Source organism: Pongo abelii, chromosome 2 (genome assembly GCF_028885655.2).
Source record: "Pongo abelii isolate AG06213 chromosome 2, NHGRI_mPonAbe1-v2.0_pri, whole genome shotgun sequence".
In the NCBI taxonomy this organism is placed as follows: Eukaryota; Metazoa; Chordata; class Mammalia; order Primates; family Hominidae; genus Pongo; species Pongo abelii.
In genome coordinates, this window is record NC_085928.1 from 100,690,316 (window position 1) to 100,704,697 (window position 14,382).

The 14,382-nt window shown below is 42.4% G+C and overlaps 1 protein-coding gene across 5 annotated transcripts in view; it reads right to left on the reverse strand.

Annotated features, from left to right (window-relative positions):
• CACNA1D (calcium voltage-gated channel subunit alpha1 D) overlaps positions 1-14,382 on the reverse strand; it is a 335,843-nt gene that overhangs the window by 160,664 nt on the left and 160,797 nt on the right. For all 5 annotated transcript variants that reach the window (XM_024244717.3, XM_054552053.2, XM_054552054.2 and 2 more), the window contains exon 4: positions 5,420-5,559. In XM_024244717.3, coding sequence (XP_024100485.1) covers positions 5,420-5,559 — 140 coding nt within the window. The remainder of the gene's footprint in view (positions 1-5,419; positions 5,560-14,382) is intronic.

The window sequence follows — 14,382 nt, forward strand, 5'->3', positions numbered from 1 at the left end:
AAAACAATTTTAAAATTCATATGGAACAAAAAACGAGCCTGGATGGCCAGGGCAATCCTAAGCAAAACAACAAAGCTGGAAGTGTCACACTACCTGACTTCAAATTATACTACAGGGCTACAGTAACCAAAACAGCATGGTGCTCATACAAAAACAGACACATAGACCAACAGAACATAGTAGAGAGCCCAGAAATAAGGCCACACACCTACGACCATCTGATCTTCGACAAAGGTGACAAAAACAAGCAATGGGGAAAGGACTCCCTATTCAATAAACCATGCTGGGATAACTGGCAAGCCATATGCACAAGATTGAAACTGGACCCCTTTCTTATACTATATATAAAAATCAACTCAAGATGGATTAAAGACTTAAGTGTAAAACCCAAAACTATAAAAAACCCTGGAAGACAACCTAGGCAATACCATTCTGGACATAGGAATGAGCAAGGATTTCATGACGAAGATGCCAAAAGCAATCACAACAAAAGCAAAACCTGACATATGGGCCTAATTAAACTTAAGAGCTTCTGCACAACAAAAGAAACAGGGTAAAAAGACAACCTACAGAATGAGAAAAAATATTGGCAAATTATGCATCTGACAAAGGTCTAATATCCAACATCTGTAAGGAACTCAAACAACTTCCCAAGAAAAAAAGAAAAATCCCATTAAAAAGTCAGCAAAGGACATGAAGACATACTATTCAAAAGACATACATGTGGTCAAAAAGCATATTTTAAAAAGTTCATATTACTGATGGTTAGAGAAGTGCAAATCAAAACCACGAGATACCATTTCACACCAGTTAAAATGGCTACTCTTAAAAAGTCAAAAAATAACAGATGCTGGAGAGGTTGCAGAGAAAAGGGAATGCTTATACACTGTTGGTGGGAGTATAAATTAGCAGTGTATCAATTTCCACAAAGAAATTGTGGAAAGCAGTGTATCAGTTCCTCAAAGAGCTAACAACAGAACTACCATTTGACCCAGAAATCCCATTACTGGGTACACACCCAGAGAAAAATAAACCATTCTACCATAAAGACACATGCATGTGAATGTTCATTGTGGCACTATTCACAATAGCAAAGACATGGAATCAACCTACATGCCCATCAATACAGATTGGATAAAGAAAATGTGATACACATACACCAAGGAATACTATGCAGTCATAAAAAAGAACAAGATCATTTCTTTTGTGGGCACATGGATGGAGCTGGAGGCCATTATCCTTAGCAAACTAACACAGGAAAAAAAAACCAAATACCACACGTACTCACTTATAAGTAGGAGCTAAATGATGAGAGCACATGGACACAAAGAAAGGCCATTATCCTTTCTTTGTGACAATGATTTTAATAAGGATTTACCTAGGTTTAAATCTAGCAACTTGCCATTTGTTTTCTATTTGTCCTGTCCTTTGTTCCTTTTTTCTTCTTCCTTGCCTGTTTTGGATTTAGATTTTTTTAAATTCCATTTAATCTCTACAATAGGCTTATTAGATATACCTGGGATTTTCTTTTTTAGTGGCTTCTCTAAGGCAAGTGTCAGTAAACATTTTCTATAAAATGCCAAATAGTAAATATTTTAGAATCTGCAGGCCATAGGGTTTGTCACAATTACCCAACTTTGCCATTATTAACACCAAATAGCCATAGACATGACTGAATGTGGCTGAATTACAATGAAACTTTATTTGCCAAAGCAGGCAATAAATGAAATACTTTGTCAATGGTGGGGAAAAAAAGGCTCAAACTAGATTTGGTCTACAGGTTGTAGCTCACCAATCCATACTCTAGGGTTTACAATACACATCTTAAAGGTATCACAGTCTATCTTCAGATAATATTTAATCATTCCAACTACTGTATAAGTACATGACAAGACCGTATGACTATTTCTCTGTTCCTATTCTTCATGCTACCATTGTCATGTACTTTATTTCTATAGAAGCTATAGACACCACAATACATTGTTATTATTTTTGCTTTAAATAATTACCTTTAAAGAAATTTTTTAATGAGGGGAAAAATATCTGTATATGTACCCACGTATTTACCCTTTCTGGCACTCTTCATTCTTTTTGTGTAGAGCCACTTTCTGGCACTCTTCATTTCTTTCTGTGTAGATCCGCTTTTCTACCTCGTGTCATTTTCCTTCAGCCCTGAGGAACTGTCTTTAACACTGATTGAGGTACAGGTCTATTAGTCATGAATTCTGAAACTCTAGAATGTCTGAAAAAATTTTTATTTTGACTTTTACTCTGAAAGATATTTTACTGAGTGAGAATCCTAGGTTGACATTTTCCCCCAGTACTTTAAAGATGTCTCTCTATTGTCTTCTGGCTTGCATAGTTGTTGACAAACAGTCTGAGATTTTCTTTTCTCTGTTTTAAGGTTTTCTCCTTATCTTTGGTTTTTAACAATTTGATTACAATTATCATGTGCCTTGATGTGGCTTTTTTCATGTTTATCTTGCTCAGGCTTTGCTGAGCTTCTTGTGAGTTTAATTTTTCATCACATTTGGAAAATCTGGAGCTGTTTCTTCAAATATTTTTTTTCTGTCTCCTCTTTCTCTCCTCTCCTTCTGAGACTCCAAATATATATATGTTAGACCACTTGTTATTTCCCCACAGGCCACAGAGGTGGTATTCATTTTCTCCTCAATCATTATTCTTCATGTTATTGCTATATGTTCAAATTCCCTGATATTTTTTCCTTCTATAGTGTCTAAGCTGAGGTTAAGCCAATCCAGAGAATTTTTCATTTTGGATATATTTTTCATCTCTTAAAGTCCCATTTTTTTTTATATTGTCCCATCTTTCCTTACTATAATCAGGTATCCCTTTAAGTCCATAAATTTATAATAGTAGTTTTTAAAGCTTTGTGAAGTCCTTCTCTAATTCCATTACCTCTGTCATTTCAGGATCTGTTTCTACTGATGGAGTTTCCTCCTGATTATGGGTCACATTTCTTCATATGTTCAGTGTCTGGATTTTGTTGTCTTCCTTTAAAGAATGTAGAGTTATGTTCTGGCAGGTAGTTCAGTTAGCATATCAGTTTGCTTTCTTTTTTGAAATGGAGTCTCACTCTGTCACCCAGGTTGGAGTGCAGTGGCACGATTTCAGCTCACAGCAACCTCTGCCTCCCAGGTTCAAGTGATTCTCTTGCCTCAGCCTCCCATGTAGCCGGGTTACAGGCATGCACTACCACACCCAGATAATATTTGCATTTTTAGTAGAGAGGGGGTTTCACCATGTTGGCCATGCTGGTCTTGAACTCCCGACCTCAGGTGATCCACCCACCTTGGCCTCCCAAAGTGTTGGGACTATAGGCATGAGCCACCATGCCCAGCCTAGTTTGCTTCTTTTCAGACTCCTTTTCAAACATTGTAAGCAAGGATTTCAGGTAGTCTCTGTACTCTAGAGCAGCGATTGGCAAACCTTTTCTGTAAAAGGCCAGATAGTAAATATTTAAATATTTTAGGTTTTGTGGACCTAAACTACTCAAACTGAACTATGTAAACAAATGAGTGTGGCCATGTTACAATAAAACTTTATTTATAAAAATAGGTGGCAGGCTAGATGGGCTAGGACTTAGCCCATTGGCCACAGTTTGCCAGCCCCTGCTCTAGAGCCAGTTTAGCACTACTACCAATGGCCCTGTGGGGTCTCTACGGACAGTCCAGGGTGTTCAATGAGGTCTTTCCACCCTAATTAGTCAGAATTTGAATGCCTTCCAGTCCTTTGTGAGCCCTGGTTATTATTCATTTTATAGCTCCCTGATCTTTCTCTTTTCCCTAGTAGTGGTCTTTCCTGGCCTCATGGACTCGCAACTCCATGTAGTACGTGTAGCTTAGCCCTCAGCCAAAACTGAAGAGTACTCTAAGGCATATTTATGAAGCTCTTTCTCTAAATAGCTCCCTCCCCTCCCCTATTCTGCCTCCCCAAACTCTTGTCTCTGTCTCCTTAACTCAATAAGACCACCATGCTCCACTTGGTTCCCTGTCCTTGTGCTGTGCTGTAGTGTGAAAAATGTCTCCAGGCAGAAATATGAGGTGATCATAGCACGGTGACGAAAGAAATGGGGCTAAGCATCTCCATTCCTAGCTGAACAAAAAGTCCAGTGGCAGAAGAGGCACAGCCAGATTATCCCAGAACCAACATACCTGCAAGACTCCCGCTTGCCATTCCTTGACAGTCCACCAAATACAGTAAGATACGGCACATATCTGCTACCTGTTCATTTTGGTGCACTTCTTTTGCAGTGATGCCTTAAATGCCAATGTATTGTGGGGGGGTTTTGAAAAGCTAACTTATTTCCCACAAGTCTAATTGTCCCACTGGGCAATTAGGATCTCATATTAACTTCCTAGGTTGAAAGGACCTAGGAAGGCCCACAACCAATTCCACTCTCCCAATACCCAGCAGAATTAGTCTCCAATGAAAAGGCAAAAGATTCATGATAAAAGCATAATCCACGAGAAAAATCACCTTGCTTAACTGCAAAAGGCAGTTCACTGAAGTCATGAAGATGAAAACAGAGAGGCTATTTAAAAACCTCTCTTTACAGAAACATAATTTTAGGAGCAACTCACTTTACAGCTAGCATAACTAAGACTGGGAAAAAGGATATATCTTATCTTCCTACATGGGTATTTGGTCCAAAGACCCAGCATTCCTGTAACATGGATTCATTTTTCTCTTCCTGGCAACATTTCCAGGTGTGGAAGGACTAAAATAACACAGGCCACTATTTTTTATTTTAACATTCTCCTTTAACTAAAACTACTGATGTCTTCTTCCTGCAACAGGATTTTGGTGGAACACCTGCTTCTCTGCATTTTCTAGCTTATTTCATTTTATGCCAGATACATGACATTATCCAGACACTTGTTTCATTATTTAAAATGGAACAGTAGTATGCCAGAGTTTCTCCCACAAGTCAGCAAAAAAAAAAAAAAGAAAGAAAATTAATAGCTTTGCTCAAGGGATGTAAAATAGCAGAGTACCTTACTGCTATGAAGGTTTTATTACTTTTTACTTTTTTTAACTTAACATTTGGCACTATTAAAAGCTCTACTCATTTGACTCTAATCACCAACAGGGTTAGTCTATTTCTGGAGATCCAAGACCCTGTTAGGTAAAGCCTCTCATATTAGGAACTTAGACTCCCTTCTATAACATGTTACAAAAATGGGAGTAAAAATGAGAGAATTTCAAACTAGTCTCTGCCCAGAGACTGATAGCAGCATCACCAGCCTTAAAAGAACTCCTGAGAGGTTCCGGTGCAACAGCTGGCATAAAATAGCAACCACATTCCCTAAAAAGACTGTTTTGTTACCGTCCCCCGCCCCCAACCTCCACCTCCCATTTTCCAAATCAACATTTCCCCAAAGTAAAAGAGACTTACCCTACTATTACTATAACAAAATCCAGTAAATTCCATCCATTCCTAACATAAGCATTAGGATGTAGCAATAATCCATAAGCTATAATCTTCAAAAATGTCTCAACTGTAAAAATAATCAGGAAGGCATATTCTACTTTTTCCTGTGAAGAAAAACAAAGAAACATACCAAAAAAGTAGGGGCAGGGGAGGAAGAGGAGACAGAAAAAGGAACAGAGATTAGAATCAACATCTCAGACATATAAGCATTTTCCTCCAAGCAAAGTTTCATTATGAGAAATGGAACAATTACACTGCCCCTGGGCCAGGAAGGCATTTACATTCTAACACTGAATTTCTCATAAGCAACTACGTGTGCAACACTTTTCGTTCCAGGCTGCATGACTGCATTTTGCCAACTGCCCCAACGCGTGTGTGATGAGTCTGCCTAGGACATAAGGGGCATGTTTGTTATTTGCACACATTTGCAAAACACAGCATGCTTTCCTCCTGAGGTTGCCAAATCAGGCCCAGAAAAGCACAAGGGTACAACAAAGATTCCAATGGTGTCTTTGAACAGAAGAAATTCATCCTCTGGAAGAAATGAAGATGCATCTGTTTTGACCCTCTTGGGTTTATGTCTGAGTTCGAAGTCACAGTCAGCTTTTTCACTGAGTAGCAAGATAACCTTGGGCAAGTCCTTCCCCTCCTCTGGGCATAAGTTTCTGCATCCACACAATAAAGGAAGTGAATTCAGGATGGCAAACACCCTGCCTGCTTATTGGCATGCCGCCTCTCCCGGCTGAACTTGTAACAGGTCACTATGCGCTTTCCCAGGAAACCTAGGCAGAGCCTCTGACCTTTCCTCTAGTATCCGTCCCAGCAGCCATGCCCGTCTGACTACCACAGACCTCACAGGTGCTGCTCACGAGCTAAACGACTCTTAGAACCTTTCCAGTTCCAACCCATGCAACTCCATGAGCTGTGGAAAACATATCAATCAGCAAGTCTAAAAACTTTGACTCCTTCCTCTTTTATAAATGTTTTCTTTATACAGCTTCAGTTTCAATAGAAACATGGACCAACAGAGATGTGTGTAATTAACTTTGCAAGAGGCATTCCCCGGCATGAAGCTACTTAAATAACAAAGTATCATCAGCAACTGTAACTTTCCAATATGAACTATAGAGTCCTATACTAATATGAGTGGGACCCGAAAGTTACCAATACCTTAGAGAAATGGAGGTCATGAAATTCACTCATTAAAATGCCTAGTGCAAGAGGTCAAAATAAAATAGTCTCAGGAAACACTTATGTGAACACCACTTCTGAATGACAGGCACTGTACCAGGAGCCAGAAAAATGTCCCCACTATGGTACCTGTCATTCAGTCTGTTGGTGTGGGGGAGGTGTGTGGAGGGGGAAGTTTTGAATGTATACACAGAGAATTTCTCAAGAGTCACAAAAGTAGTAACTGACAAGAGCGATTCTGTATCTTCAGCCCTCCCATCAGGCCACCCTCCTCCTTTTCACAACGGATTCCAGGGGGAAAAAAAGCACTTTGCTATATGTTATCACTATTATAGACTTATTTTTATGCAATAGGCAAATGTGTATTTGAAAATAAATTTTATGTTTCTGAAGAGAATACTTTTTATTCAGAAACATTTTTAAAAACACAAGTTTTAGGATGATTCCCATAAGCCTGACCCTTTGAGGAACCGTCACCTATTAAATGTTTGCTTGCAGTATCCCCAACACCCTTGTGCATTAAAGAGCCTTGCCTGTGCTGCCCCTGGGCTCCGGCTGTCTGCTGCCAGAATGGCTGCCCCTCTGTCACCGGCCGTGCCAGGCAGAACATCCCTTTGTCATGCCACAGGTATCCTCCCTCTTGACCACCATGCAGCCATGGCCATGCATCCCAGCCTTTGCCCCCATTCTCCACTCTTCACTGGTCATATAACAGGGTTTCCTTCCAAGGACAGGGCTGTTTTGGTTCCTGTCATTTCTAAACACTTGCCCTCCAAAGCTCCCTTTGCTCCTCAGAACACCATTGTAACAGTCTAGTGAACAAATTGTGTGTGTGTGTGTTTGTGTTTTTTTGAGAGTTAGCCAGCATCAGTGTGTTTATAATTTAATTTAGAAAGCCTAGCTCATCTCCAACCTCTATACTCATGCCAACCTCTAGACCCTCAGACCAGTCCTATTCTCAGCCAGGCTCATCCCATGCCCCCATGCCTTCTTCCCCCACGCCCTTCACACAGCTACATGAGATGCCACGCTCAGAGCTACAAGGATGCCCCTCCTTGCTTACTGTCCAGATTCCCTGTTGCCCCATTCCCTGCCATATCCCCCAGAGGAGTGCTCGCTTGGGAGGCATGCGAGGCGTGGCTGTTGGAGGAACGATCGCACACTCATGCCACTGTGGTATTCTGAGGAGCAGGGACCAGCGTTGCCACTGGATAGAGGGAAAGATACAGGAAGGCCTCAATGAAGCCATAACATTAACTCTGAAAGCGCAAAGAAAGAGGAACTCTGTTACTTTAACCAGAGGCAAAAATCCCTGAAAATGCCAACCCACTGTGCTCACATCAGATCCTGACCACCAAAGGCAGATTGTCAATATGTTTGAGACTTAAGAGTTCTAAGGGAACCAGAGAAGCTAAAAACAGAACACTGATTTTACAATTCATCCCTTTTTATCCTTGCTGCTTTATTTACTAGGCCAGAGAGAAAAAAAAAGCTTTTGCTGCCATCAATATTCATAGCAGTTACATACCGACGTCAAGACAGCACACTATACTTCAGAGCAGAAAAACAAGGCAGAGAACAGACAGTACACCTCCCAAACAAAGCTTGTTTTTCCTCTCTGACTTTTATTTAAAAGAAATTTTGCCACAATAACACAAGGGTCATTAGTATAAATGAACTGTTTAACGTTCTTTTTCCTTCTCCTTTGCCCTCTCCCTGCTTTTTAAAGAATTTGGTTTCTCTTTCCAAAATCCTTAGTGAACTATTTGATGGGATTCTTTATAAGAAATACAAACTTCCTTTAATGCAATTCTTTATTACAGAGATTCCACCATGATGCCAACTGAACAATCGCAGCCTGGAGAGCAGGCAGACCAGTTTGTCTAGAAGCCAGTGTCGTCCCCGTCCTCAATCCTGCCACTAAAAAGGAATCCTATGAAACAGGTATACCTCCACATTCAACAAATGAAGTATTATTTTTAAATCTTGCAAAACGTCGTTCAGGAGAAGTGGGATAATTATTTGCTTTACAAAAGGATTGTTCATTTGAGAAAAGAATGTTGAATTAACAATTTGAAAAGGAAGCCAACAAGAAAGTCAGGTTCCTAACAGGCAAGGTGGGACTGTGGGCCCAGCCAAAGCAGCTGGGTGAGAGGTGACACAGAGAAGACACTGAGGTCTGTGGCCATGATTGATGGAAGCACAGAGGAAGAAGCACTGTCAAGGATGAAAGACTGGGATGGCGGAAGAAGGGGCCAGCAGGAACCCTCTAGAACCAGACATGAAATGAGGTGTCCCTGGTATAAAAGGCCTGAGCAGGAGCTGTACCTTAACAGCCCTTCCCCAGGTAAAGGGAAAGAGTAAATGATTCTTGCATCTCATCCCCCTCCGTGTGCCAGGCAGAGTCACACCTGTGGCACTCAGTCACCCACCAGCAGGTATTTCTTCTCCCTGGCAGGAGATCCTGAGTGGGCAGGGCCAGTCAAACCTTCCTTTAGAAAACAACGTCCAGAAACTACCCTATATATGGACGGATGTCCCCCTACTCCCTCCCCCCGCCCCGCCCACGAGAACTCAAGCCACTAGAGAAACAGAGGCTGAAATCTAATTCTAAAACCTGATGTGTCTTCTTTAAACAGTGAAATTTCACCAACAGGAGAGGATCTAAATCAGTAGTCTCTAAACCAGTTAATAATCTCCAAACCAGTTAATGCTATACAGAATCTCGAGAAACAGAAACTGTCAACTAGCAGGAGGCGGGAGATGCCAAAATCCTTCATTAGACTTGGTACTTTCCTTTCCTATTTTAAGAATCCTCTTATTAGTGTTGTGGCATGAATGCTTGTCCATCTGTCTATCCATCTATCCCCGAGCACCTGCATCCTCCTCAGCAAAGCCAGAACCCTGTCCTCACAGAGCTCCCAAGCTGCTGTCAAAAGGTGAACAGAGGCTTGATGCAGCCAGGTAAGAGTCACTTCTCTGTTTTGCTCTTCCACCCATGTGGCCCAAGGCTTTGGGAAGGCTTTCTGGCTTATACTCTGCCAGAAGTCCCCCTCTCCCACTGACACCTTCCATTCCTTCTGTGCCCTGCAGTCCTGGATTCTCTATTGAAAGGGGCCCTCTCTTTGTGTCTTTAACTGTAGCATCAGACATATGTAAGGTACTCATAGGTGCTACTAGAAAGCAGAGAAGAAAAAAACCGGAAGGAATAAAGCTATAGATCTAGACATGTAGAGACTATTACAGCATGAGGTTTTATGATCCTAGCATATGCATTTAAAAAACAAAAACAAAAAACAGGATACGTATGTATGTTCTAAGTTACCATAAACCCTTTTTAGAACAAGCCTGAAATAAAGAGTCAAACTGCTAGGACAACAGCTGATCTCAACATCTCACGTGGCCTCCCCTGCTATATCCCAACCTGCAGCTTCTTGGTTAAGGACCTCATCCTTTCATCCTTGTCTAGATTCCTCTTCTAACTTTCCCAGCTCTCCTCTGTCAGCGCGCTTCACCCCAAGTCATGGGCCAACCTGCTCCCTCCCACACATGCCAGCCGCCTCCCCACCTCCATGTCTTCGCCCTCCCTGCTTTATCCACCGAGAGTGCCTGCCCCATGGACATGAACTTCCCTCTTTAGATGAATGAGCATAGAGCTCTGCGATACAGGGCCAAAAACGCACCCAGCGGGGTTGAACGCAAGGAACACAGGGCCTGGAGCCATAGATCTGATTTCTGCTAGTCCCAACTCAGCCACTGATTCATGCTGTGGCCCTGGGCCACGGTGGAACCATTCCACATCCTGTTCCCTTCTTTCTAAAACAGTCTCCCCATCCCTCTTTCTCATCAGACTAGGCTCTGCTTGCCCTTCAAGGCTCAGCTTAAATGACACTTCCTCAGCAAAACCTTTACTGACCTCCCAGACAAAATTAGAGCCTGCTGTTACATGCTGTCAAAGCCCATTATACTTTTTCACAGCCCTAATTCACAACAGAAATTTAAATTTTAAAAAATTACCCTTTAACAGAAAGCCAAGAAATAAATCCAGGCATTTATGGTCAACTGATCTTTGACAGAGGTGCCAAGAATACAGAGTGGGGAAAGGACAGTCTCGTCAATAACGGGTATGGTAAAACTGGACATCCACACGCAGAGGAATGAAATCAGACCCTTATCTCACCCCACATACAAAAATCAGCTCAAAATGGACCGAAGACTTAAACATTAAGACCTAAAACAGTGAAAGTACTACAGGAAAACACAGAGTAAAAGCTTCCTGACATTAGTCAGGGCAAAGATTTTTGAGATATGAGTCTGTAAGCACAGGCAACATAAGCAAAAATAAACATATGGGACTGCATCAAACTAAAACGCTTACACACAACTAAGGGAAAACCATCAGAATAAAGAGACAACCTATGAAATGGGAGAAAATATTTTTAAACCATTCATCTGATAAAGGGTTAATATCAAAAATAGATAAGGAACTCAAACAACTCAATAGCAAGAAAACAACCTCATTTTAAAATGGGCAAAGGACCTGAATGGACATTTCTCAAAAGAAGACATACAAATAGCCAAAAGATACATGAAAAAGTGCTCAACATCACTAATCGTCAAGGAAATATAAATTAAAACCACATGGCTCACACCTGTAATCCCAGCACTTTGGGAGGCTGAGGCAGGCGGATCACGAGGTCAGGAGATTGAGACCATCCTGGCTAACATGGTGAAACCCCGTCTCTACTAAAAATACAAAAAATTAGCCGGGCGTGGTGGCGGGTGCCTGTAGTCCCAGCTACTGGGGAGGCTGAGGCAGGAGAATGGCGTCAACCTGGGAGGCAGAGCTTGCAGTGAGTGGAGAGCCCACCACTGCACTCCAGCCTGGGCAACAGAGCAAGACTCCGTCTCAAAAAAAAAAAAAAAAAAAAAAGCAAACCACAATGAGCCATCACCTCACATTCATTAGAATGGCTGTTGTCGAAAAGACAAGTGATAAGTGTTGGCAAAGATATGGAGAAGAGGGAAGCTTTGTACATTGTTGACAGGAGTGTAAATTAGTACTGCCACTATGGAAAACAGTTATAGAGGGTCCTCAAAAAATTAAGAGTGGAACTACCATATAATGCAGTGATCCCACTTCTGGGAATGTATATACAAAGGAAATGAAATCAGTATGTCAAAGAATTGTCTGCCACGCCCGTGTTCTTCATAACATTGTTCACCATAGCTATGACATGGAATTAACCTCCATGTTCATCAATGGATGAATGGGTAAAGAAAATGTGGTATAGATACACAATGAAATACTATTTAGCCTTTAAAAAGAAGGAAATCCTGTCATTTGCAATAACATGGGTGAACCTAGAGGACACTATGCTAAGCTAAATAAGCCAGGCACAGAAAGGCAAATACTGCATGATCTCACTTATATGAAGAGTCTAAAAATATTGAACTCACAGAAGCAGAGAGAAGAATGATGATTACCAGAGGTGGGGGTCAGGGAGATTGGGGAGATGTTGATCAACATATAAAAAATTTCAAAGTATACAAAAGTTAGAAAGAGTAAGTTCAGGAGATCTATTGTACAACACAGTGGCTATAGTTACAACAATGTATTGCATACTTGAAAATTGCTAAGACTATATTTTAAATTTTCTCACCACAAAAAAATAAGCATGTGAGGTAATAGATATGTTAATTAGTTTAATGTAGCCATTCTGCAGTGTATGCATATATCAAAACATCATGTTGTACACCCTAATTATGTAGCTATTTGTCAATTTTTAAAAATTGCCTCTTTAATATTTGTCTCCCCTAATAAATTATCATTCCTTTAAAGCCAGAGATCATTTCTATTTCATGCATCATTGCATTCCCAAGGCCTGTCACAAAAATAGATATTCAGCATTTATAAACGAATAAATAAATGGGCAAAATGAGAGGTTTTGACCAACTATTATTAAATGTCCCTTCCCACTAAGAAGTTCTATGATACCAGGGCCCCCTGGTTTTGCTCTGTTCCCGGAAAACACCCATGAGTGCATGTCAGGGAAAGGCTCAGCACAGCCACCTGCTCCCTTATCATGGCCCTCCCTGCTCCGGGCAGGGTGTTCCATCCAGAAGAGGAGCCCGCACGAAGGCAAGCTGTTCAGGGTGAAGAGCAGTCCACATGGCTGGAGCACAAGGTATGAGGACAGGTGGGAAGGGAAGGGACAGGCTGCAGGGACACAGTGGAGGGCAGACACAAAGGGCCCCAGGTGCCACGGTACGAGGTTTGGTCTCCGTTTCTCATGTGTGAAATGAACAGACTAAATCAGATGATCTCTTCCAGATGGAAAACAACAATTGTCTATGACCTGGTGAGCAAAGTCTCCAAGCACAGGCTTCACAGGGAGGCTCTGTGAGGGCACAGAGACCCCAGGGAAGAGCTGACCAAGCAAGAACAGCAAGAACCGAGAGCAGTGGCTGCTTTTTCAAGTGGCTGGGTCGCTTGAGGCCATCATGCACGTTCAGGCTGGGCTTGCTGAGACACCCTCCCACCCACAACCCTACATATTTCAGGAGGTGACCCAGGGGAGCCGCAGCGCTATCACACAGCTTCTACAAGCCGATTCAACCTCTAGTAAAATTTTGGTGGGTAAACCACAGGAGGCTGGTGGGCAGGCAGGCGTCGGCTCAGAGATGCTTGGCTGTAAATAGAGGTCATTTTTTCCCCTGCAGGTATTAATGAAGTATGCACTTAGAGGAACTCCAATGGGTAATTTAACACCACATTTACATGAAGAAACTGGCTGCAGTAGTCAGTTTGCCCTCATCTTTCTTCACCTTCGCTTTAAAAGTACAAATTTTATGTGATATTTGTGTCCCCCAAGTCTAATGCTAGTCTCGACAGCTGTGTTGCCCTGTTTGAGACATTTACCCCTCCTGATTCCCAGTTCTTTCATCCATAAAACAGGGACAATCATTCTTGCTTTGCCTTGCCCACCAGTGTTATGGTAAAAGCCAGATTAAGTAACAAGTTGGATAGAACTGTGCAAACTATAAAGCACCTCACAACGGAAGGCTTGCCCTGACTGAGGACAGGCGAGACAGCTCCCCAGCCTGTGGGAAGTGTGAATACACTTCTCCCTGTGGATGCAGACTCTCTGAAGAGGTTTCTCCTGAGATCCCACGACAGTTCAGTGACCCCACAATCACCCAGATGGGGCAAGGTCCCTGCCCAAGATGCTGTCTAGAATGTGCCCAGGGATGACAAATGGAGGTGGCCAGCAGGGTGACCTGGTGGACCACTCTATGGAGCCCAGCTTCAAGGACATGCGGTCTGTGGGAAGAGGGCAGTAGCATACCTGGGGCGACAGAGGCTGGCAGGGAGCTCTCCTCCTCACCGGCAGAGCAAAGGCAGCTTCTGCTTTGCTGCCAAGACTACAACAGTTAGCCTGGATGGGGCAGTAACAATGGCCTTGCCACCCAGCAAAACTCCAAGGGTAACAGCACCCTGACCTTCCCCCAGGAATTGCTCCATTCCTGCTCTCATCCCAGGGGCAATAAGAGTTGGCATGCAGCCAAGGTTATCGGTTCGGGGACAGGCATATGCTCTGACCCACACCAACCAGGTCCGAAGAGAGCAAGTCTGGGAGCTTTCCCTGTGGTAACTAGGTAAGAAGTTCTTTCGTTGGCTGGATTCAACCCTGAGAGGCCACAAGCCTAGTGTTGCCAGGAGGACATAGAGATGA